The sequence below is a fragment of the Corvus moneduloides genome, chromosome 2 (genome assembly GCF_009650955.1).
Source record: "Corvus moneduloides isolate bCorMon1 chromosome 2, bCorMon1.pri, whole genome shotgun sequence".
Taxonomy (NCBI): Eukaryota; Metazoa; Chordata; class Aves; order Passeriformes; family Corvidae; genus Corvus; species Corvus moneduloides.
In genome coordinates, this window is record NC_045477.1 from 108,019,384 (window position 1) to 108,045,356 (window position 25,973).

The 25,973-nt window shown below is 41.2% G+C and overlaps 1 protein-coding gene across 1 annotated transcript in view; it reads right to left on the bottom strand.

Annotated features, from left to right (window-relative positions):
* The window catches only part of PHKA2 (phosphorylase kinase regulatory subunit alpha 2), a 44,894-nt gene extending 19,180 nt beyond the window's left edge, over positions 1–25,714 (bottom strand). The window contains 19 exon segments of the mRNA XM_032100754.1: positions 723–896; positions 1,553–1,716; positions 3,150–3,228; positions 3,707–3,851; positions 6,292–6,401; positions 8,207–8,341; positions 9,770–9,848; positions 10,543–10,650; positions 12,041–12,136; positions 14,111–14,233; positions 14,802–14,855; positions 15,085–15,231; positions 15,531–15,629; positions 16,655–16,735; positions 17,336–17,418; positions 18,272–18,440; positions 18,940–18,987; positions 20,301–20,459; positions 25,552–25,714. Coding sequence (XP_031956645.1) covers positions 723–896; positions 1,553–1,716; positions 3,150–3,228; positions 3,707–3,851; positions 6,292–6,401; positions 8,207–8,341; positions 9,770–9,848; positions 10,543–10,650; positions 12,041–12,136; positions 14,111–14,233; positions 14,802–14,855; positions 15,085–15,231; positions 15,531–15,629; positions 16,655–16,735; positions 17,336–17,418; positions 18,272–18,440; positions 18,940–18,987; positions 20,301–20,459; positions 25,552–25,629 — 2,131 coding nt within the window. The 5' untranslated portion in view covers positions 25,630–25,714.
* Positions 25,715–25,973: the final 259 nt, after the last annotated feature.

The following is a 25,973-nucleotide window of genomic DNA, read 5'->3' on the forward strand; positions in this document are numbered from 1 at the left end:
CTGAATTCAATGGAGGATCAGATGATGTGGTACATGAAAGACAGCAGAAAAGACTAACAGAAAAGCTTGGAAATTATTAATTTACACTGAAGTTAAAGGAAGTCTTCCATTGACCAGGACATTGAATACTACATATCTCCATATAAAACAATACATATGTTGGAATTTATTTACAGACTCAGCCAAAGTGTTGTTTTGGTGTATATCTTCCAATCAGGCTATTAGAAATGTAGCATAATTAGAAAGACTGTGCTCCCTCTCTACTCCATTTGTTCTTACAAATTTAGAAAGTACATGTGAATATTTATGTTTTTCTTGCATTGAAACATTTCATTTCACAGCAACTTCATTAAAATAAAAAAGTATATTTTGTCTGCCTTTACATAAGCAAAGACAAAATTAATTAACTGATTTGGGTTCTAAAATTCTATCCAACTAAGAAGCTGTAGCAGCTTCCACAACATTTAACTTTGATTAAATGTTACATTCATTGCGGGTTTTCTATGTATACACCATGACATGAGATACTGTGGGAACATGACAGCAACAGCTTCAGAGTCATTCTTACTTCTTAAGGAATTTCTCATTTCTTCTCTATACAGAAAGAACTAGTGGCACAAGTATGTCAAAAGATATAATTTTTAAATACTTGAACTTACTCCTTCTAGCATCCAAACCAGTTTTTCTATTATTATCACTAAAAAAATAATAGGGAGAAATACCTGGAACTTCCAAGCCCTTTGTCTTGGCCATTATTGACAGTATCTCTTCTGTGGAATGGTTTGCACTGAATACAGGTGGTTGACTCGTTGTCTTTGAAGTTGGAGGCAGGTATGACTTCAGTGCTGTGCTCTGCAGAACATCATTTATATACTGATCCAGCTCATCCTGGCTATCTAGTGTAATATACATTAAAAAAAGGTTTCTTAAAGGTAAAAATCACTATTTATCATCATCACTTTCTTATTCAAACACACTACTCTATTCTTGCTTATTTAGAAGGGCACTCAAATATGCAAGAATAGCGTAAGGAAGAGATTTTTAAGCCAAACAAACTGGAAACAAAAGAAAAAACCACATTTTTTGACACTGAAAACAGATTAAGAAGCTAGCTTTGCCTGTGAAAGGAATCAAAAGGGGTTTTATCTTGCTGGTAGATCAGAGAACACAGCTGGACTTGATGATCATAAAAGTCTCTTCCAACCTGTATGCTTCTAAGACTCTATCATCTCTTCCACACAAGCTCTTGTCCATGGCTCCTCATAGCCCTCTTCCCTCTAACCTCTTCCACACCTCCCCACCTGCTCACTCTCCAGACTCAGCTTTACTGTAGCAGTTACCAATCAATGCCATACTACAAATGCAGGAAGAACATAGAATGAATGAATTCATTCTCCAAACTGAGTCATGCAGGTCCTGTCCTCAGGTGGATGCATGAGGACCCAAATGACCATCAGCTGTGCACAGAAGAGACTCTGCACTGTAGGCAAACCCAGGCTCTGTTGATAGAACTTGATAGAGAAAAAAATACCAAGTGAAAAAACACTACTACCTTTTTCACAGAAGTCTGCTGGGTAGTCTCCATATTCACTGTCAGGACTATTGCAGTCTTCATTATGGTCATCAAACAGTTTTAGGTCACAGTCTGGATCCAGGAAGCTCAGATATGTATGAAAAGAGGTGGTAAGAAATTCTGATAGTTTGCCTATCTTCACCCTGCAAAAGGGGATACATGCCAAAGAGCATTAACATCCACCATTCTGGTACAGATTAATGCTCACTGAGCTTTCAACAACTCCTCCAAAATTTATGAAACCTACTGCTCAATCCACCTTTGGTAACTGTGAAACCACAGAAAATGACACTGAAAAATAAAAAAGGAAAACACCAGTTGCAGATCCAGCTGGGTAGTTACTGCTGTAGGTACTAATTGATTTTAACTGTGTTATGGTAACACTCACAGGCCTAACTCAAAGCCTAATTATGCAGGGTGCTGTATGTTCATATGAAGAGAGACCCTGAAAAAGACCTGAGCTCCAAGGACAATGCATGAGAAACTGGGGCTGAGAAGGCCCCATGAATGGCAGTGTCTTTTCACAGAACTGGAGGCTACTAAACCATCTGTGTTGGTTTTAGCTGGGATAAGAGTTAATTATGGGGCTATGCTTTGGATTTGTGCTGGAAACAGTGCTGATAACACAGGGATGTATTAGTTACTGCTGAGCAGGGCTTACACAGCATCCCAGCCTTTTCTGCTTCTTACCTCACCCCAGCAGCACAGGCTGGGGGTGCACAAGGAGCTGAGAGGGGACACTCTCAGCTGACCCCTGCTGACCACAGGGACATTCCATACCATAGGGTGTCATGCTCAGCATATAAAGCTGGGGGAAGAAGGAGGAAGGGGAGGATGTTCAGGGATACAGGAGTTTGTCTTCCCAAGCCACAGTTACATTTGACGCTTTCCTGAAGATGGTTGAACAACTGCCTGCCCATGGGAAGTGGTGAATGAATTCCCTGTTTTGCTTTGCTTGCATGCGTGGTTTTTCCTTTACTTACTAAACTCTCTTTATCTCAACCCATGAGCTTTCTCGCTTGTATTCTTCCAATTCTCTCCCTGATCCCACTAAGGGGAGGGTGGGTGAGTGGCCATGTGGGGCTGAGTTTTTGACTGGAGTTAAACCATGACAGTATGTGACTGTCAAAGGAAGATACTGATTGAGAGGGCAAGTAGGAAGAGCATAGGGAGGTACTGTGGCATCATATTTTACACATAGATGAATGGAACACACAAGCTTACAAGTACTAAATGCAATTTATGTTTAAAGCATGTCCAGTAACTGTGAAAGTAATTTACTTTTTAATAACAGAATCCCAGCCAGAGTCAAGATTTCATATTTCCAAAGACTTGACATTGTTTTTGTTATCCATTAATGGAAGTCAGAGATGGTACACTTTTTGGGAGACATCTTTTTCATTGCATCTGAGGTCCAGCTACCATTTGATTGTCACATAATAATTAAAGCTGAAACTTCCTTCTCTGTGGAGTTCTAGTACAAGGCCTGTGCACTATCACAAGTTCAAAACTGAGACTTCTTTAGGATTTAATTTTTAAAATCATGGAGATAATAATTTGGTATTTCTGACATTACCTTGCACCTCCAAAATAACCATCCTCTAATTTTCTTATTGTGGCAAGAACTGCTGGATGAATGTCAGTACCATCATCAACTAAAAAAGAATAATGGAAGAGTTGAAACTCACCAACACATTCTTAAATTATCATGTCCAAATACAGTGAATTATTGGGTGTTGTCTACAGTGTAAATTAGACAAATTTAAAACAGAACCCTCAACTGCTATCAATACTAGCTTATTCAAAAATCCCAGAAAAACAAGCAAACAAAACACAACCCCTAGACAAGTTCTAAAGACAAACACCAACCCACTCAAGACAAGTTCCAAAGGGATTTCTATGAAATTTCTTTAGACAGAAATAGCATGGAGATGATGAGGTGATGGAAGCACATAAAGGGGGAGTAAAACCAAAATTAAATACTACCATGTCACCCAAATTCAGCATACACATGAGAAAATTAACTGTACTTCTGATGTTAGAAGTTCTGCTACCTGCCTCCTCTCCAACCAATGTCCCTCCTATTCCTCTGCATTACTCTACTCTGCTTGAAACAGAAAAAATTAAATTTACCAAGCATTGTGTGGGTGATGGGAAATGTCAAGGTTGGTCTCCCTGTCATCCTCCAGCAAGAAGTGAGGTAAGCCAGCTCTGTCTTGAGCATCTCCACAATCATCTGATTGTCTAGAGCCAGATAGAAGTGATGCTGGTCAGTAAACTAGAGAAGAGAAAAATACAACATAGGGGTAGTTGTCAGTGCTTTCCTTATTTTTTTTATTTCTTCCCTTAAATCATTCACAAATGCCATATGAGCTACTCCTGACCACAACACAAACCACCTGAATTAACCTAACAAGGCCTCAGACTGTAAAAAAGAAATCCATGCTTGTGCAAGAGTCCATTTTCTTACACTTGTAGACTGACCATCAGGTAAGCCATAGAAACAAAACCTAGGAAATCACACCCATGAAGCAGAATCTTCCCAATGACCAGTTACACTAACCTATGATCTGGAAGATGGAAATACTCTAAATGTGGAAGAAAAAGCTAACAACAGCAACAAAAACAATAAACAGGCTCAAGTGCGCACTGGGGACTGGGAGCCAGTAACTGTATGTCCCTTGGGAACCATCTGAAAGTCAAGCACAATACAGAAAAGCTGGCAGTTACTGAGGACAAAAGGTACATGAAATGTGCAATGGCAAAGTGTGCTGCTCCCACTACAGCAGGAAGCCAAGAACCACAGTAAGAGACTATTATGGCTACTTCAGGAGCTAGAACCAAAGAAACAGGACAAATAATGGAAAGTATGTCAAAGCAGCCACAACAAAAGTTAAGGAAGCCCATAAGCCTTCTGGAGGAGTAAGTGCAGAAAGAATATGTTAAGTTCAAGCTGGCAAAGTCCAGAGAAATTTCTTCACAGAAGGAATCAGGAACTAGCCAAAACAATCCTTGAGCCACTTGCAGTTAGCTTTGGTAATTCAGGAAGAACAAGTCCCAGAAATCCAGAGAGAAGGAAACACACTGCCTGCCTTTAAAAAGGAAGAGCCATTTAAAAAGTCAGGCCAATTCCAGTGCCTGAAAGCTAGGGAAAACAAAACCAATTTGAGACAGCCAAGAAAATTACAAAATTATAAAGTAGGATGGTCAAAAACCAGTCTCAGCAGATTAGTCCAATTTTCTTCTTTGGAGCAATTAGATTAGAAAATGGCTGACACGTGCCAACTTCTGCAAATTTTCACATTAGTGAGCTGAACAAAAACATCCTAAGAAGCAGAACTACTTTTAAAATTGTTCTCAAAAGGTAGTTATTAACCATTTTTTCAGAATGACTGTATCTAAATGAAGTCAGCCTTTGCCCCACACCTAATCAATGCTTTCACTAGAAAAGAGAATGAAATACAAATGACAAAATCACAAAATTTGTGGACGCTAGTCAAGATCAACAAGATGATTTAACTGCTAACCTTAGGAAGGTGACATTAAACATTAACTCCATCCACCTCAAAAAAAAAAAGTCAAGGGAAGTGTCTGGCTTCAAAGTACAATGGAAAATGTTATGGAGATTTTAGTAAAACATGGAATATGCAGGAACTGTCACTGTGTTGCTAATGTAAAGATAAATGCCATTTTGGAATATACTAACAAGTATGTCCTTATTTGATACATGACAAGATTTTAGCTGGAATGTTGGGTCCTGCTTACATAGTAAGATGTGAACAAAGACACCTTTTGAAAAAAATCACATCTCTAAGGAATTTTTCCCTTATTTGCAAAAGTGAAAATTGGTACAGGGAAGTAACACAACAAATAACATTTTATAAAGCTGCTTGTGATCAACTGACATGGGGAAGAATGAGAAGGGACCTACAATTTTTGCAGTAAATCTGATTTGTTTGGGCATTATGAAGCAGTACAGAAGCTTTCTACAGAGTCCACTGAATGCCTTCAGCTGGAGTTCAAAGACTTCATTAGTCAAACACCTATTTAGAAGGGTGGATGCATTCTTTTTCCTGCATCAGTTGTACATGCTTGGAGCAGGTGACTCCCTGGCCATCTAGTACCAACCGTTGGAATAATTCTATTGGAGTAAGTGTGTTGCATTTCATTAAATGTATAAATAAGAGCCATTGATTCTATGAGGATCCAAACTTCCAGCAACACTGAAAAAACACACTAAAGACAAAAAAGACAGAACATCCATTTCTCAGCACTATTGGCCCTTTCAACAATATAATGAAAAGATCACACCTTCACCTCCTAGGGGGTTACAGTATTTGGCACACTTACGTGGTACTAAATTTTTCATCAAAGTTTTCAGTAGAAAGATATATTAAGTGATTTATTTCTGCAGAAACTATTTCATTAATTAGTGTTGGTGTGGGCAGAGATCAGTAACAACTTTGTACTATTGATTTGCTGTGTTCTCTTAAGCCAGAAGCCAAAGAAACCAGACTCTGTATGACAGAAAAGAGATTTATTAGCAGTTCTACCACGCCGATCATCCCATGCTCTTAAAAACCCTATAAAGTAAAGTACATCTGCTGTGTCAGCCCTGTTCTACCTAAAGTACAATGAGAGCAGGGAAAAGCAAAGCGCTTCACTAATGATTCACCATTAAGAAAGGAGTGACTTTCCTGCCAGCTTTACATGCTTACCTGAGGGGTGAAAGCAAATATTTGATTTCTTATCACGTAGAGCTTGGAGGTGCCCAACACCCCAATGTGTCGGTGTGGCCGGCCACTTAATTTCATGCTCTTGTTCCGGCCTGGAAAGAAAAGAATCTCAGCTAATATTTTCTGCATTGTTTTCCAAAATAACCACTTTAGACAGGAAAATCTATTCCACTAATACCAGTAAGGCAGAAAACAGGTAACATAGTGTGAGGCTACAAATTGGTTGGTTTTGTAGCAAGCACCAATGTAATAGCCAGAGTCCTTCAAAGGCCTGATTAAAAATTAAAATTTTGGCTTCACTGACTATGGATTTGGTCTTATAATTATAGTAATGGTTCAGCACCCAAAGCTTCCCCACTAAGAAAGACAAGAGATGTGACATTACAAAAACAAGGCCATCAACGTAACACAGAAATTGCAGCGTTTTCAATACAGGACCTTAAAAATTTGTGCCTGCAGGCTAAATCAACACACAAAGTACATCCAAATACAACGACAGACTTTCATCGGGCTTTAATAAGCTCCACTTTTCTCAGTGGAGCTTATTAGCAAATCATCCATACTACAACCTTTGCACCAGCAGCCAGGAGCTGACTTGAGTCTTTCTGACATGGAATATAACCCAAACCATGTGCCTAGAAAAATAATACCGTGAACATTCCCAAAGAAGTCACTGTTAAAAACAATGTATCAAACCATCCTACTCACATCCCCCCACTAGTGAAAGAAAGCCATTATGAATTACAATACAATAAATGTAAGCTTCAGCAAAGCCCTGCAAATGTTTCATTTTTTTATAGGACTTTGAGATGAAGAGCCAGATTCTTTCCCAAAAGCAACATATACAGTTTCCTTTCTCTGTGTAAAGGGCATACTTTCTAAAACTTACCTGAAGGCCCCATTACTTTGAATGATTCCAAAATAAGCTCCCTGTTAGAACAGAAAAACCAAACCCTACAAACAAAAAACCACCACTACAACAAAAAAATGTTTGTTCTCCCCATGAGCAGCCTCAGCATTATCTGTAACCAAACTGCCATGGGAACATGCTCCAGACTGACAGAGAAGAAGGATACAGCTCTCCTTATCCACACAGCAAAGGAATCTACCAGTGCTGAGTCACCTCACCTCAATTTTATTTTATAACAGTATCCACAATTTTGAGTAATGAGTTGCTGGCATTCCTGAAGAAGTAAAACTAAGGTAAATTAGGAATACATGTAATAAACTTTCCACCAAGACCCAAATAATTCCAGCAAGGATTATCAAGAACCAGTTATAAAAAGACTTAACAACTAGAACCAGTCAGAGCTTTAGGGCATTTATTTAAATCAATTCAGGCTTTGAGGAAAACAGGACTTGAGGGCCACTGCTGAGGAACTGGAATGTATTTAAAATCCTGTGTTTAGAAAAGCCCTAGAGGTTTCTGGGTTTGCAAGAGACAGAGAGCTTCAGCAGCTCAACTCAGCTCAAGGCTGGAAGGAACTTTAGCAAGAACCTGACAGCCCAAAGATACTGTGCTAGCAGCTTCCCTGATTTGGAGCAGAAAACTTCCCTGATTGCCTGATAAAAATCATACTGACCAGTTTCCAGACTTAAAAGAGAAATACTCTGAATTCTCAAAGGAAAAAATATTTTACTTTTTCTTCTGTGTTTTTCCAGGCATTTTTTCAAAAACCAGCTTCTCTGTGGAAGTAGTTTCCGGGGGACAAAAGAAGAGTCAGTTCTTGTCTAACTCCAAGGACACAGGGAAACTTGTATTTTTGCCACCATTTCTAACAAGGCAATTTTTTCCCCTGTTTGAGTCCCTCATTAAGACAGAAGTTCTAAGTTGGTTAAGCTTCTTAAAAAAGTACCTTTCCTGGCAGTAGAGAGGCTTCCATGTTGAAATACTTACCCAGCATGGTGTAGAGGTTGCTGAGGATGCGAGCTGGCTGCACTCTGAGTGGATGGATATCAGCAATGCTCTGAACATTGATTCCATGGTCTTGCAAGAGATTCTTGATTTGATTAGATTCCGCCAAAACAGTTACTGAGTAACAGAAGACAAAAACACAAATAAAAACCAGTGTTCTATTCTTTTTAACTGTCTCTACTGTCACCTCTCAACAAATGCATTTAGCTAACTAAAAAGGCACAAAGAGCTTGCTTTTTTCATAATCTATGGGTTCATGGAACCAAAAGGGATTGCAAGAGGGCATCTGACAGATTTTGATTCTCTATTTCTCAGTATTTCTTGACATTCCTGTCCACTTTGGACCACAGTGGTGGTCAGAAGGGTCCTGTGAGGTCTCTACTCAAACCTCCTGCTCAAAGCAGGGTCAGACCTGCTGAGGTTAAAGCAGGTTCTTGGGGACTTAATCAGTGTCTTCTGATTTCTTTCAGTACCGCCAGTTTGGATCACACAGTCTCTTTTAGGAGAGAGTCTCTTCTGGGGTTTTCCCCCATAGAACAGGGAGAAACATGACTTGAAAATCTTTGTTATTTTAACACAGCACACTATAAAAATACAGTCAAGTCACTGAGGAGCAAGTGCTGTCACTTGTGTAGCAATAAATGTTTCAGAGGCTATAAAATGGCAGAGGTAAGGAGAAAAAGAAGTTCTCTAATCAGAAGAATTTACAATCCAGGATTGGAACCCATTTCTTGTCCCACTCGAGGTTTTGCCCATAATAAGTGGCTTATTGGTTTGGGACTAAAAATGCAGTATTCTTTGTATTGCAAATACTTGCTAAAGAATGCTAAAAATAAGCAAGCACTTCTATTTCTATTGGAAATTATGCACTTCAGAATAATGAAATGCTACTCCTATGACACCAACAGAGGGTAAACAAGCACCAGCCCAGGTCACAGGATCATTGACAAAGGCTGCTCCTGATAAATGAGCTGGTTGCTCTTTCAGAGCAGTCTAGGTCTTGGAAAAATCTTAAAGACTGACCTACTGGTGTTTGCTCTCTACTTAATTTTCTGGTTTTGGCTGTTCTTGCACAAACTAAAGAGGCCACTCCCTGCAGCAGCCAAAACCTGGTAACTCTGGCTGCCTCACCTCTGTGTACAGGGATCCTCTTCACTCGGTGCTCTCTGGTTCCTCTGAAAAGGGGCTGCAAGAAACCTGCTTAACCTGATTCATCTCCTGTCAGTCCTGCTGCTTCTTTCTAAAAGCTGCCAAGATTTTCCTTTTCACTACAAAATTAAGGTGGCCACTCTCCAATTCCTGACAAGTCTTAAAATTGTAACAAATATGTATTTTTTAAAAAGAGTCTTAAAACTGCTCTTCCCTCTTAGAAAAAGGTAACTAGGAAAACAAACCCTTTCTCCTTCTCACAGTGTCATCAAAGCATCTATGTCCCATGCAAAAAAATCCACATTATTTTTAAAAACATCTTTCATCTCTCCTGTACACAGGGACTTTGCTACCACATGATTCAATTCACATAGAATGTTCACAAAATTCCCTCACCTTGTACCACAACATCAGGTTTAAATCCAGTGGAAAATCTCCTATTTAAGGGATCAATTTCACCTGCAGCAAGAAACCCCTAGAACAAATGCAAAAGAAAGAAAAAAAGTAAGGAAACAAGCAGAATTTAAGCAAAAGGCTTATAGAATAAATCCTAACCAATTTTTGTATTTTTTCAGGACAGCAGGACTTGAAGCCTGGTTTATCTACTCTGCCCGCTAAGTAGTACATTCAATAAAAACAATGGCTGGAATATTTTTTGGAAAAACAAGAAAATGGTTCTGATTGATACAGTCTGCACATTCAGAATTCCTATTTCAAAGTTACAGCAACTGACATAATTTCACCAGGAAAGTGATTTTTTTTGTAGCTCCACAGAGATATCTGTGCTTCTCTTAACTCATCTGACTTTATTGTGTCTGACTTGTAGACACATCATGCTATAGAGCAAGGAATAGCCTAGTGGAGCCGAAATGGCACAAAATCCTGGCTCTGGAACAGCCAAGTCAGCCTGGGCATACTCCTCTCTTCTAACCATATATCCAGACCATCTGACAACTTACTAAGCTTGATTAGAAACAGACAACTGCTTATCTATATTAAAAAATAAAAGAGAAGTTCCTGAAAGCTCAGAGTCAGCGTTTCATGGTTCATGTACATGTTTCTACTGGAAAACACACTATCCCCTACCTGTCAACCAAACTGTACTTAAAACCCAAGCTATCTCAAACAAAATGAAATATAAGTTTATCTACCATGCAAGAAATAATTACCTCTGCTAACAGGCAGCTCAGGACATACAATGACTGGCCCCAAAGATGTGGTAACTTTCCCACTGGGACACGATCCACTGAGTGAGGATTTTCATACTCCTCATCCACCTGAAAATAAATACATACGCAAGAAAAATTACCCTAAAGTTGTGAAGAACAATCAATAACATGTAAGTACTTGCAGACATACAGTCTAACATCAACCCTTTCTAGCCTGCCTTTACTACTGACATAGAAAAGTCTTGGTTTCACTTTTAAGGCTACACATTTTCTGGGACAAGAACTATGCTTCCTTTTTGTACTTTTTCCCACCCTTCAAAGCTGGAGGATGCATGGGGACTCCGCATGCAATTATAGCTTTGGTATTTAGCTCTTCCACTTTCTTCTCACTGTGCCTTTGCTGCCTTCCCTCTGGGCTGCTCATAGGTAACTGGGTGTCTGTTTTTCCAACCCCTTCCAAGATGACACTTTAACTTCACTGATGTCTACCTAGCCTTCTGAAGCAAAGGTGCTTTCCAACATTAAGACTATTCCATCTTTCCTGTGTTAGCAAGGATGGTCAATAGAAAAATTAAGAGTAGACTTACTAATTTAGAATAACTGCCTTTGTTTTGTGGTATACAGATCTATTGAGGGAAGGGAAAAAACCCCTCCCAGATTACATTTTCAGGCAGCCATTTCATATTTTTTTATAGACAGACAAAATCGACCCTGTTTAAGTGGCATGTTTGTCAGATCATTATCATCATATCAAAATTCACAAGAAGGCTCTGGACTCTTACACGCTTGTTCCCACTAGGAAGGCAATTCAGTTTCCACCTCAGATCTGCGAGCAAGGCATCAGCTGTCGGCTGAGCAACTCAGACCAACCCAGGAGGCTCCACACCCTTAGTGAGTGAGGGCTGAGAAGTCTGGAGTGGGAGAAGAAGTTGGCAGGGGGGGATACAAAGGCAAATAGCATGGAAGAGCACATAAGCTCATGTGAATTGCTTTGTCACAATGGGAGAATGACATAAACAGTAACAGCAAAGGTGGGGGAAAAGAAAATACCCAAACAAACCAAACAAAAATCCCAGCCCAAACCCTAATCCATTTGAAACCTGTCTCCCATACATGCTCTGGAAAAGGGCAGCACAATCAATCAATCAACTACACAGGCAGGACAGTCTATGCTTTATTTCTTCTTTGAGCTTCAGTTCCTAAGTCAGTATCAATACTTCTTAAATATATGTCTTGCTCTAAGGATGTAAAATTTTAGACCTGCTGTAATATTTCCACAGACATTCAAATTTCAAGTAAAAAATTTGACCATTTGGAAGCTAAAGTTTACCAGTTCTCAGCAGGAGCTGTGAGAAGTCTCTTACTTTTTAAAATAATGTGGAATAGTCTTTTTTAATTGTTGATTTAGATTCACCAGAAACACAAAAACTGTAAGACTGATATTCCTCTTGCTCTCTCTCCTTTACATACTGAAGTGGATACTGCATTTTCACAATACCTTTTCTGAAGGGACTGCATACAATTCAGGCATTAGCACTAATCCATTCTTCTCTCTAATAAGTATTCCTTCCAGAGCCTCTCTGTACTCTTGCACCTGGAATTATTTTTAAGAGAGTGAGAATTCACATTACAGTCAGCAAAACTGAAACAATAAAGTTAAAGTACTTTTGAATAGTACTCTTCTGCTGAAAGTTCATACATTTTAAAAAATAAAAAAAGGGTGGAGGAATCATGACTTGCTGATGGAAGAACAGTGTTCAAATTATCAGAGACTGTTCCAGCATCTCAGTGTTACCAGAAACATGAACACTTGTCTTCAATCTGTAACACATTGCTGCAGTACAAAACTTCCAGTATACTCCTATTGAGAAGTCACTGGAACAGATCCTACATGGAATTTTCAATGGATGACAGTGCAGTGACACAGACATCAGACTGCCAGTATCTGTCAGAATGTAAGGTGTATAAATGGTTAGCTGTATGCCATGCACATTTGTCTGTAGCTTACTGAATTCTGCTTTGCAGGATTGGGAAATCAGTTTCTCTTAACTGATTCGATCAAAATTTTGTCACAAGGAAAGCTTCAAATAGATTTAAACGTTTAAAAGTATCTAAGTTCACTGAAAAGCAAATCCTCTTCTTCTTGTGTTATGAGACAACATACTAAGAACAGGAATAGCAGATTGCTAAGAACATGTAATACATTTTCTTTTTATCAGATTCCTTAGTTTGTTCCATTTATTAACTATCCATTCCAAGTTTTTACTTAAAGGGGAGATTTTCAAGCACTACCAGCACTTGCCTCAGAAATCCTATTTCTGCTATTCCTGAGTAGAGTGGATCACTCAAAGGAAGGTACCCACAAGTTCATGTTATAGTACACTGACATTGTCAGTATCCTGTCCCTCTCTTTTTGAGTCCTCAGGGTGCTTACTTTTCTGGCAAAACCATTTGTTTGCAGCAGTAACTGGGGATTAGGCACTGACCTGAGTGTCTCAGTGACTCATTCAGCTATGTTTAAACAGTGGAAACTGGGAGCAATTGCCCTGACCATGCTCTAGAACAGTCAGTCTGCACACCGTAAAAGCAGCCAGGTACATACTGTCCCAGATAATCCAACTAAGGTCTAGAGACTGCTTCATGAAGTGTATTTAATTGGCAGGACTGAAGTTTCAGTAAACTTTCTGATTTTCCCCCTCACTAAATAATCCCATTTCTCTCTTCATCAGACTACTTTTAGTGTGTTCAGGGAAACATTTTATTTGTCCAGTGTCAGTAAGAATTTCACTTGATTTACAACATCTGATACAGAAAGAGGGCTCTTCGGTCTGAAATCCTCTGAATTGTTTCTGACGGGACATTTCGATTTTTTAAGGAGTTTAGCAATCTCCTATCCCTCTGCATACTAGGCAATTTTAAATCACATATATTTTTTATTTCTTTCAAGCTACCAATCTGCAGAAGTTCTGGTATGAATGCATTTAGTCCTGACTACTTGCTGCTCTTTAACTCACCAATACTCCCCAGGTGCCACCATAACCTTTGGAGGGCTACAATCAATTTAGTTCCACTGTCCACTGGATGTCTGGCACAGTAATGGCATGAAGTAACTTAGGGAATTAGTGAAAATGAAATTGCTCCACATAAGCCAACCCCAAATCTCTCTAAATGTACAAAAAGACTGAAAGTGCTACGAATGTTGTTTTCAGCAGCCAAGCCAGAGAGGCTGGGGAAAAAGAAACTTGTCTCATCCTGAAGTAATTGTAAAAGAGGCATCAAGGTTGGTGATAAGACAAAACCAGGCAAATAAACCCTGTTCAGCCCAGTTTTACCACCCCAGCTAACAGAGCCACTCCAGCTGGTAAGGGGAAGGCAACCAGGCCCCAGTGTGCACAACCCTTCTGCCTCTACCATGTCATGAACTCCCCAGGAAGGTGAAAATGGCTGAAGACTATTTCACTCTGCTAATGGGGTATCCAAATGATACCCAAAACAAACAAGGAACAAAGTTACAAAATAGTGTGGGTAAATGGTTTTGCAATTTGAAAGCAGTTTCTTCTTTCCTCACCTGGATTTTGTCCTCATTAAATATTCCATCAATTAGGAAGTATGTCCAGAATACTGGCCACTCACATTCAATATTCTCAAAGAGCTTGAGCTCAGCAGGATCATAGTGCAGCCTGCTTGGATCCTAAAAAATTCAACCACACTTGTTTAGTCACAGTGCTAAATTAGTCACTTATATTCCAATCATAATCATAGTCTATTTTATACAAATTAAAACGTAGAAACCAATAAATCCACCAGAAATAGTTTCCATGCAGTCTCTTGACTTCTTCGACACATTCACTCTCAAACTCATTTAATGGCTCTCTAGACAAGCTGATCCTTCCGGGTCTCAGAATCTAAGTGTCTCCCAAATGATCTTGGCTCTGCCTCAGTTTAAAGATATTTTGGGATGTTTCAGAGACACCACTTCATCTTAGACACCATAAGCATATCAAAGGGTTAATTTCTTACAGAATTATGAATTAAGTTCTGTCCTTAATAACTGGTTTTCAAACCCTTAGCCACCCTCAAATATGTGTCCTTTCCAGGGTGGATACCTGGATTACCTCCAAATCCACTAAGATGTCTTAGCAGTGGTGGAGAACTTCACCCCTTCACGTAAATAAAACAAAATTTATCTATAAGGAAGAGAGAAAATTCTTCCCGTGTGCCTACTGAAAATATACATCATAAATATACATCAGAAGTACCTCTCTGGGTGTCTTGTAACCATCTCGGAGAAAGCGACAGCAGCCATAGCGGCCCTGTAAAAACAGACAACATTACCAAAAATTTCACATACACTTTTCCCTCACAGACTAACATCAGCAAAAAAGTATGTGCTGAGTTTTAAAGGTCACTCAGGGATTTTCCTCCCTCTCTTCCTCATGCATAGATGAACCAAGTCTGGCAACCCTTGTTTAAATAGGATTTTTGATTTATAAAGAGGTTCTGCTTCTCTCTTTGGAAAAAAAAAACAAAGTAAATCCTTACCTGCAATTTGGATATGATTTCACTCTTGGTTACATTAACAAGGTTTACATCCTCCACTGCAAAAGCTGGGTAAGAAATAATAGAGAGAAGGCCAGCATCTATCTCCTTTGAAGTGGACGCCCTTGGCAGCATGGAGTACAGAATAGACTGAGCAAAACAAGAACAGGAGAGAGGGATGTAAAACAATTTGCCTGCTTCAAAAAACTATGTCAAGTGCAAATGAGACTACACTATTTGCAAGCTGACAGAGAACTCTGTGCAGTTATTTTTAACTGAGTTAGAATGAGAATGCTTCACACTACTCAGTTTCACATATCAACTAGAAAAAGGGTGAGCAGCATAGCCTGAAGCCATCCTTATTACGTTACATCCTTGGCTTAGTTAATCAACATTTCATTTAAAAGCAAAAGGGAGAGGGTGTTAGGTTTTCCCCTCGTAATTTTTACCTGACAGTGTTCTACTTCATCAGGAAGAACATGAATCACTGATTTGTGTCCTCCATGAGCTCCAAAAAGATCTAGTTCATCAATTGCTTCCAAAGCAGCCTTCAAAGAAAACCAAACCACAACCCAAAATCATTAAACACCTTTTAAGCCAAGTATACACCCTAGCACCTGTGCTTAACCTCTGAAAGAAATTACATAAGACAGAAGTTTGCTTCACAGACTTTTTTTTTAATCTTTAAAGGGAAGCTTGGCAATATTTTTAAAAAAGTAACTATGGTTTTATTTTCTGGTTATTTCTGATGTGCTCATGCTCCTTCCTACAATTTAAAGCCAATGCAAAAAAATCAGGAGCTGGGTCTCCACTGAGACATCATCTAAATAATGACGTACTTAATAAAAAGTGCTTCTCCTGTCCTATATTCCAAAATAAGCCTCCTATATCAGTGTGGGGCCAAGACCAGCAGTTTCTCCCTCTGGCAGTGCACACAAGAGCTAACAAATCCTGCTGAAAGGCAAATATACCTTTGACCTTAATGATGTTTGTCCTCTGTCTGTCCCTCAGATACCATGTAATAAGGTAGCTGTCAATTACACATTTACATTTATGGCCTTCTAAGCTTCATTTAGTATCTCTGTGACCTTGTGCTATGAGGGAAACAGAAATATCCACTTTTTTTTAAGTATATCTTCATTTATTTTTCTCTCTAAAATACTTGTAGAAAATTTCTTAAACTGATATTCTGCTGTGTTTTAGAATTTACATCTGACTTTATCTTACCATGAGAACATCACATATGACACTGAGGCTGGAGAACTGAGGAGGGAAAGAAAACCAGAGGCCTGCCTCTTTATGAGATTGCATCTTACTGAATTTGTCAGATTCATGGTTCAATTAACCTGGTACCCTTCTTGCGATCCCTGGAACAACTGTGCTGAGGTCCTTCAATGAGAGCCATTATCACAAAGATTTTGCACTAAAGAATACTCACTCATATCTAAACAAAAATTCTTATACAATCAGCTAGTTATTGCCAAGAAGACATACAAAGGAAGCCATCAGGTTTGTCAGAGCCCTTAAGCATAACACAGCAGCCATGAAGGAGGTGTGAGGAAGACATTCTCACTTTGGCCATCCCTACGGAGCTCGCGTTCAGTTCAGGGATTCCTTGGTTTGTCTTATCACCACGTTCCCAAATTCCATAATCCTGCAACAACACCACAGGAAAAACACATCAGGAAAAAGGCATGATTATATGCAAAAGGAATGTTTCCCCACCTTGTCCCACAACAAATCCACACTGCTACATGAAATTAGTTTATTATTTGTTTTCAAAAAAAAGAAAAAAGAAAAGGGGCTCCAAGTCTCCAAAGAGACCCTACTCATGTTTGAAAAGCAGCACATAAAAATATACCCCAGCAGGATCAGGTGCCTTCACAGAACACACAAAGCCCTTTATCCCTCCCCCTGTGCATGTTTCTCCCCATGCCCCTTCAACTTGGTTTGCTAACAACCTGCCCTTTTTAGAAAGGCCCACAAGACTTTTAATTAGACATCAGGAAATATTATTAATTATCAATAAAAGCCACTGTTATTATGATAGAACAAGTATACCTCACCCACGCAGCAGTAAATCCTCCACAGCCCTCTCAACATCTCCAAAGATGCTGCTCACAATGTAAAGTACTGACAGGCTGATACCTTTCCATGGAAAAAACAAGTCCCTATTTTACTTCTCCAGCAAGAAATAATTTTCCACCCACACTTGAGCAGTGTTCAGATGATTTACATATAAATAACTACTTACAGCAACTTTGTAGGCAGCTTCTATGTAAAAAACAAGATTCTGGATAAAGGTAACTTCATCGAGAGTGAAGATAATACGCAGCCCTGATCAAAAGAAGGGAAGAGAATAATTATACTGTATCAGAACTGCAATAGTTACTCTTCGGTGAGTTTCATGTTTTTGTTTGTTTGCTACCAGCTCCTGCCCACTGAAATCAAAGGAAAAACTCAAACTAATTTCCAAAGGTCAAGCAGCAAGCCTCAATACTTGCTGCTGACAAAATACTTCAAACCCCACCAATATCCACTGTTTCAAACACCAACCAAAAACCACCTCTGTGAGGGTGACACTCAGACCATGGGTCTAAAGCAGAGACATCTGAGCCAGCTCTGGCTCTCCAGAGCAGTGCATGCCAATTCCTGCAGCTCCCCAGCCCTCTAGCTGCTTAGTGCTCTACCTAGGAACCTTCAGGATGAACAGGTGCCTGTTCTGCAGGGCTCCACTGCAAGGGGCTCCAAGGACAGGAAAACATGTAAGGAAACAAATCCTTATCCTCACAGGAGGAGTATGATTAAAAAGAACACAAGATAAAATAGCACCACTGAGACAAGAAACACTGATGGCACAAGTGGCACCTGACTTGATGTTGCCACACTCTGAAGAAATGTGGCTGTCCAGTAGGATGCCCTATGAAGTCTGTAAACATGAGACTTCTCTGACATAACTCTAAATATCTCATGTATTTGATGCCAATAAACATTAAGGGAATAGACACTGACAGTTACTATAAACATGAAATTCCAAGTAAGTCATATCTCTTTTCCAGAGAAATATTACTTGCTTCTGAGCAATAATTATGTGAAGATCTTTGAAGCTAGTTACTACTTTTCTTTCCTTTTTAAAGAAAAGTTGGAATAGAAAAGGCTGCAACAAAAGGCAAAAATATCTTCTGCTTACCTGATGCAGTCATCTGTGCCAAGAAGAGCAGATAAAGGGAAGTTGCATCCACTTGCAGATGCCCCCACTGGTCGTCCCCAACCACCGTGGCACAAGTTGCAGAGTTATACTTGGCATGGAGGCAGTCTTTGGTACTCTGAGTGCGTTTGAACTTCTCTACCTTATCTACCTAAAAAACATCACAAATCTCAAATCTGAAACATTTTGGAAGAAATTCTCCAAACTATTTCAAAATTAACAACTTTTCTTAGGTGAGGAGAAACTTGAGGTCTTAATTCCTGTTACCTCACTTCAGTGTGTTTTGATTAACCAGAGGGTTAAACACAATTCTGACTTTAGACTCCAGTTAAATCCACATCTCTACAGGAAAGAATAAGATTAAATTACCTCGTTGAGTTCAGATCTAAACTACAGGCATGCATCTTGGTGAAAATCAGTTTTCAAAGGCAAAACTCTGCTTTGCTACAAGTACAATCTCAAAACATTACTTGGACAAGAAGTGGAAGTAAGGTCAGAGTTTTGCTCAAGAGTTTTAAGAACATTCCCCACACTATCATCTGCACACACGCAAAAAACCTCACTCCACAGAAGACACAAGAACCACACACTTCAACGAAGTGCTTTGTAAATACAACATCTACTAATTCAACTCGATTCTATGGCATTACCTGTCTCATCATGCACTGCAGGAGTCCCCGCATCAGCTTCACAACATTCTGCAGGAACAAAACAAACCAGTGACACTTTCAGCCTCATCAGCTCTTACAAACAACATTCAAAATGGCAAAGTTCACACCCTCTGCTAATGTCCTGCCACAGGTAAAAAAAAAGCATATTTGCTATTTTTTTTTAAATAACTAATCAGATTTTATTCCTTCATCCCTGTGTAGAAGAAGAAATATTTTCCCAAATGTCCTCTCTAAAGAGTGGAACAGCTCTCTGCGGTCCTTCTATCCAGCTAAAGGAAGTAAGGAATGCTATGTCTTATAATAATACCAATACTAATCTTTTGAGTGACAGATCTGGGGAACACTGGTGGGTGACTTCAAGACATTGACACGACTGCAAGACCTGTAGAGCTTCTTCCACTCTTTATACAGTAAAACAAAAAGCAAGTGATTAGTCGAGAAATGGCCTTAAGTGTGAATGTAGAGAAGTGCAAGATTGTGCCTTAAACAAACAAATCAATCCCATCTTTTTACTCCCAAAATATAGCCTCAAAATATGATCATGCAAACTGAGTCAAGGTTATTCTGTCACCAGGATCTCCCTGGTTTGAGCAGGACATACCAGCAAAAAATTTACCCAGTGACTCCAAAACAACAGCAGGACACCAACAGTCCCTCACTTCCCATTTAACCCACCTCTGGCTACACTCTCATTTCTGATACTCACTTACCCAGCTGCAGATTTTAGCATTTAACTGTGTGAGTTATGTCCCCTTCCAATTCTCCAGCACAGATCTTATCAGTTTGGAGATCGTTATCTTCTCTGCTTTGATCAAACATGCCTACACACCATGTACAACCTCTGTGCACATTCTAAGGGCTACTACTTTAAATGGCATGTTTCTCTTTACAGGGAAGAATGGTCTAGCAGATAATTTGCTGCAAGATCCAAGCAGCCTAGGCCTGATTTTCTGCTCCATAATACACCTCATGAGGGACCTCAAGGTCTAATCAGAGAGAGGCTTGTAAATCTGGGCACAAAACCTCTCAGAAGCCTAATCTTCAACAATCAGCCAACTGATGGAAGTTTGACTTATACAGATTTTTGTTTCATTTGTAGTTTAATTCAGATGTTAGCCTCTCTGCCATCCAGTTCCTCAAATCCTCCTTGCCAGAAGGTTGCCAAAGATACTGCACACCACACACTGCACGGATGTTGCTGTCTTTGGAACAAGACGTACTCCAAGCTGGAAAAACCCTGTCAGATACCCGGGACAGCAGCAGCGCGAATGCACTCTCCAGAAACACTACTGTAAGAAAACCCAAACAGTGGAACTGGTTTATGCTGAGCCTTGACGCACCTGCTCGAGCTCATAGGCTTTGGCTTTATCCTCATCCCGGTCCGCATTCTTCCGATACGCCATTCCCAGCCCCCACACGGCCAGGATGCTGTAGATGTTGTCCCGTACCCAGGCATCCTTATGGTCTGTCCCAGCTGAAAGCAGCCCCGTCACTGGGTTCTAACCATGGCAGAAGGAATAAAGAACAAACATTACCACCTCGAGTCCCACCTGTTAAGAAGCATCACTTCTTCCTGTATTAATGGGTAACAAACTAAAGATGATTATCACACTAAGTGCACATTGTGGCTGCTCATGATTTCACAACAGAAGTGAGATTCCATCCTTCTTTCCCAAATTCACACAAGTGAAATGCAAAATTTATTTGAACACTTCAGATTGAAAAGTTTAGAGCATCCAGCTGGAAATCTCCATCCACACAGGATTAGTAGCTAAGTCACTGAGTGAAATTCAGAATAGATCAAGGAAATGGAAATTTAAATTTTACATATTTATGAGGAAAAGAGGGTACTGAGTTAATGCTAGAAACTGAGTATGGGCTATATGTTTCTCTATGTAACTGGTCTGTGGCATAATCTTGAGAAAGTTAAAAAACCACTAGTTATCTTCTAGGAGATTAAAAAAGTTATTTCTGTATGCCTGCCCACTGGATTTATGACAGCTAAATTAATGCAAAAATCTTTTTATATACTCCTTTGGAAAATGCACAGGAAAAAAATTCTGAAGGTGTTGAAAAGCAGCACTGTCTGAAAAGCAGTACAATGAGTAGTCTCCTGCATCCCAAATACTCCATTAAATTTTTCATTGCATCATTAATTCCTATCACTTCACTACCCTTAATTTTTTTAGACCATCTTTCTTGGCTGTACATTCTTGACTAAAAAATGAGGCAAAGAGGCAAAAGGTCAATAGAACTTTCAATCAAATCAAGCCTTTATAGAAAATTTCAGTGAATGAAGACCAGTTGCTGGGGCTGGTGTGACAACGGGCAAAGACTACAGTAGTAAAGATAAGTAAAATTTAAAAGGATACATCCACCAATTTTTCATTTCTCCCACACACTGGTTCACTCAACTCATTATTTTTAAGAAAGCTGGTTTGAGGGGGAGGGGCTTTAGTTACAGTTTCCTGGGCTTTGTGTGTGACCACTGAGCACCACAGGGGTGACAGCCTGACAGACAGGCACAGTTGGCCCTATTGCTGTGGTTTAATACAGCAACTCTTAGTGGCTCACTCAGAGTAGAAATGAAGTTCTGCTGCAACAACCCCACCTCAGCAAGGTCTTCACAAACCAAATAACAGCTGAAGGACCACCTCCTCATCTGTTTGATGAGGAATGTAGCACATATGAATGCAAACAGCTTAAAAAACTTCTTTTTGATCTTGAAAAGTCAAACAAGGAGTAACAGAAGTCCCAGTTCAGTACTGTGCCCACTTGACAAAACCCAGGGTCTCAAAAGGCAGACTGCATACTCCCAACATTTGTAGAGGACACTTTGTATCCCTCCCTCCTACGCAGGACAACAAATATCTATTCACCTGCAGCCCTGGCTTGATAAAGATCACTCTGCTGTCTGAGAAATGATCATTTTGGTTTATTTTTCCCTACTCTCCATGCTGGGCTGGCTCCCAGCTGAAAAATAAAAATCTCTCTGAGTACCAAAATGGAAATCCCACAGAAATGGCCTATCCAAGACTTTAAAAGCCTATTTAGCTCCCAGGGAGGGACTTGCCTACCTCAAGAGGCTGTATTAAACACCTCCAAGGGCAGCTATCACTATTTCAGCACCTTTGATTCCTCTAAAAGTTGGTCCCAGCTTTTGGGACGCACCGGGGCTGGCTCTCATGGACTGACAACATGTTAATGTCTTTCCCCATGCACATTCAGAATGTTAGGAGAACAACATAATATACTAATTAATATTTTCAGTGGTTTTGGTTTAGCTCTTTTAGAAGTGTTTACTCTTAAAAACTACAATTACTTTCTTCTGTTACCTGCTGACATCATATGAAAACTACAACCCTTACAAGGTGCTTAAGAACCCAGAGAAGCACTGAGTGCACTTAATCCCACTAATGTCAGAGATTTTCACTTAAATAGTACTTTACAGCATTACATCTATGCAGTGATGGCTAGTTAGACTAGCAGATCTCATCCTGCAAATCACACTGCACATAAGATCCACGGAGCAAAGAATTTTATCAGCACCATGGGCTGCCAGCTGAGAGCACTGCAACAGAAAGCTGATGGCTGGACTAAGATTTTAAACTGTTGTATCATGCCCAATCCTATTTTTAAATCTATTTGTCCATCTGGAGACAACCCCCCCTCCCAACAACCCAAATCACAAAACATACCAGTTCCTACAGGGCAGCAGGTGCTAATAAGAACTTCAGCAGTCCAGGCACAAAAGCAGTGGAGATCTAACTGGAGCAGCAAAGCAAGTAAGCCCACATTTAGCATCTTGCTGAAAAGTGGAAATTAAACAGATTGTCTTATTGATCTGTCAGATGAAAACTGAGGTAAGCTCTAGCAAATCTTGCAGATTTGCTTGTGGAGCCGGATGTAACATGATGTGAATCTTGGGGATGGCCCCACGCAGGGCCAGGAGTTGGATTTGATGATCCTTGTGGGTCCCTTCCAACTCAGCATATTCTGTGATTCTGTAATACAGTTGGGGTTACTCATAAAGGTATGAGCTTTCCTTATCAGGTCCATTTTCTTTTCACTTACAGTACTCTAGCAATATTTAAAATGTACATAGATGTTAAGTTTTATTATTTCCTAATCTTAAGATTCGCATTTTTTTCTTATCTCATTCAATTTAACAGGTGTAATAAGCAGCTGAGAACATCCCTCTGTCCCCGGTCCCTGAGGGTATATGCAACAGCTGGAAGACCCCACACAGACAGGAGCCAATAGTCTGGTCTCAGCCTCCTTTTACAACCTTTAACAGGATCATAACTATCCTTGGGCATGCTGCAGGGACTGACCAGCACAATTCATCATCTGCAACACAGGAAAAAGTTTGCTACTGAGCTGATCCTACAAGGTGCCACACAGAGAAAACTGTCAACCCTGGTGCGAGGTCTGGACCTGTTGTCTGAACACATCTGTCTGGTAGCACAGATATCATCCATTAAAAATTGCCTCTAAAATCATATTGATCTAGAGTGATTGGAATGAAAGCAAGATCAATTACTGCTACTGAGAAGCCTGGCTCCTGGAGTATTAAACACCTGATGAAAGGCCAATGTTCCGTGCACACTCCGTGTTCCCCTTGCTGCACCTCACAGAGGTGAGCATGTCACTGCCCTCCCTCAGAGCACTGCAGCTGATGTGCCAAGGCTGCATTCCAGCAGCTGTGGATGTGAGGTGCAGGGTCACAGTCACACATCACTCCCTCTGCTGAGCAGCGGCACCTCAGAAGCATTTTAAACACCTTCTGGTTCTTCTGCCAGGCTGCTCCTGGGCAAACCCATGGCTAAAACTCACCCCCCTGTCTCCTTCCTGAGAGGCCCTAAAAAGGCACCAGCAGCAGTGAAGCAGCAGCCCAGCCCATCCAGCCACAGACTATTCTGCTCCCAAGGAAGACATGGTTGCATGTGGTCCAAAGACAACCATCCTAACTTGCCCAACTAAGCACCGCACCTCTTCCACATTTTCAATCTATTGCAATGAAAAAACCAGAAGGAGTATAAATATACAGAAAAAACCCTAGAAATGTGCCTTGAGCATCTCTGTGGGCCCTCTTGAAATACCACTGATCCTCTGCCTCACTGCTAGCCTGTGACTTGCTTTCCACACAAAGAAGAAAACGTACTTATCTCCTTTCCCCACCTCTGAATTCTCCCACACATTGAGCCCTTAGTGGAAAAGGCAATACACAGTCATGAACACTCATCCTAGTGTTTTAAATGGCAATTACAAAATTTTGAGTCACCAACATGAACTCCTGTATTACCATTTACTTATCCTCTTTACTATTGTTAAATATTAATAACATCGAGGCGCAGCTTTCATGGGGCATGTTTGAGCTCTGCATCTCAGAGGCTCCATGTCTCCCCTAATGGAAGCTGCTATCAGCATCCTCATAAACAAGGAAATCAAGGCAGGCACTGGAAGCCAAAGTGACTTGCCCAAGGTCATCCTGCTGACAAAAGGCAGAGATGGGAACACAATCCAAAGCATCTCCTGCACCCCAGCACAGCAAGAGTGAAAAATTAACTTCTCACCACTTCTCACACCACATATACCAGTTCTTGCATTTATGTCAACTGGTTTACAATAATTAGTACACAAACTCCAATTCACAGGTGTTTGGACCCTGTGCCCAAAAGAACTGCCAGTGACAAAAATCTTACTGACCAAAGTGCATTTAGGTCCCAGCCTCTTCTTTCACTGCTTTCCAGTTTCACTGGAACTCCCATCAACAAAACATATCTGGTAACTGATCTGTGCAAAAACCCCTGCTGCTTATCTTTATGTACCGGATTGTTTTAACCAAAGCATGACACTGCCAAACACCTTCTGAGTCCTCAGTGCCCACCTGGGTGAAGCGAGCACGCTAACAAGAGAGCACTGCGCTGACCAAAAAACGCAAGCTGGCTTTTGCCAACCACCCCCGCTATCTTCGTTCTTTCACTGCTCGCCTGTGCAGGCAGCCCCGCCTGTCGCTCCAGAGCCTCAGCAGTGGAGAATAGTGCGGACAGTGGGAGAATAGCCTGGAATCTCTGGGACGTGCCCCGCCGCACACACGTGCGCGGGGAGCACACAGGGATCCGCACCGCGCTGTGCTGACAGGCGCGGCACAAAGTCCTGCTCGGAGCTCTTATGTCACCGGGGCGTAATGCTGCTGTTACCATGTGTGCGTATATATATATACACACATATATATAGTGTGCACAACGGGTGGGTGTGTATCATAGGGCCACGAACACATTGCATACACTGTATTATAATTATCTGCAAGCTCAGACTCGCTGTGTTTTCCACACGGTTTCCAAGGTGCACTGATACAAGCACCCCCGGGATCCGCACCGCCTCAGCATTCCCGGCGCTGCTCCGCAGGCGGGGGCGGGAGATGCGGACAGGCGGCCGTGCGCCGGCCGGAGGAGGGATGTTCGTGTCCCTCCTGCAGCCCCCGGCCCCGGTAGCCGCCCCACGCCCCGGCACGGCCCCGGCACGGCCCCACTGCGCCCGGTGCTCCCAGCCCCGAGCAGGCGTCCCGGGGCGGCGGCTGCTCCTCACCTGGTGGCAGAGGATGGTCCGCTGGACCAGGCGGGCGTAGCCATCCAGGCGCACCCCCGAGTTGCTGCGGCTCCTCATGGCCCCACGGCCGGCCCGACTGCCCGGCCCGGCCGCGCCCGGGGCGGCGGTACCCGGAGATGGCGGCGGCCTCTCCCCGCCCACACGGCGGAGCGGGGCGGAGCGGGGCGGGGCGGGCAGCGGCCTCCGCCCTCAGGCGCCACGGGAACACCGTGGGTGCACAAGGGTGCGCAAGGGACCGAGCAGAGGAGGGGCCACATGGCATGACAAAAGCCCGTCTGCTTTTGTAAAAAATAAAGTCGATTTTATACAACCTCTTCGTAATTTCGTAAAATAAAGCTGAGGAGGCCAGAATACTTGTTGGAAGCTTTTCTTTCCCCCAGCTTTAAAAAACCCCATCGTTT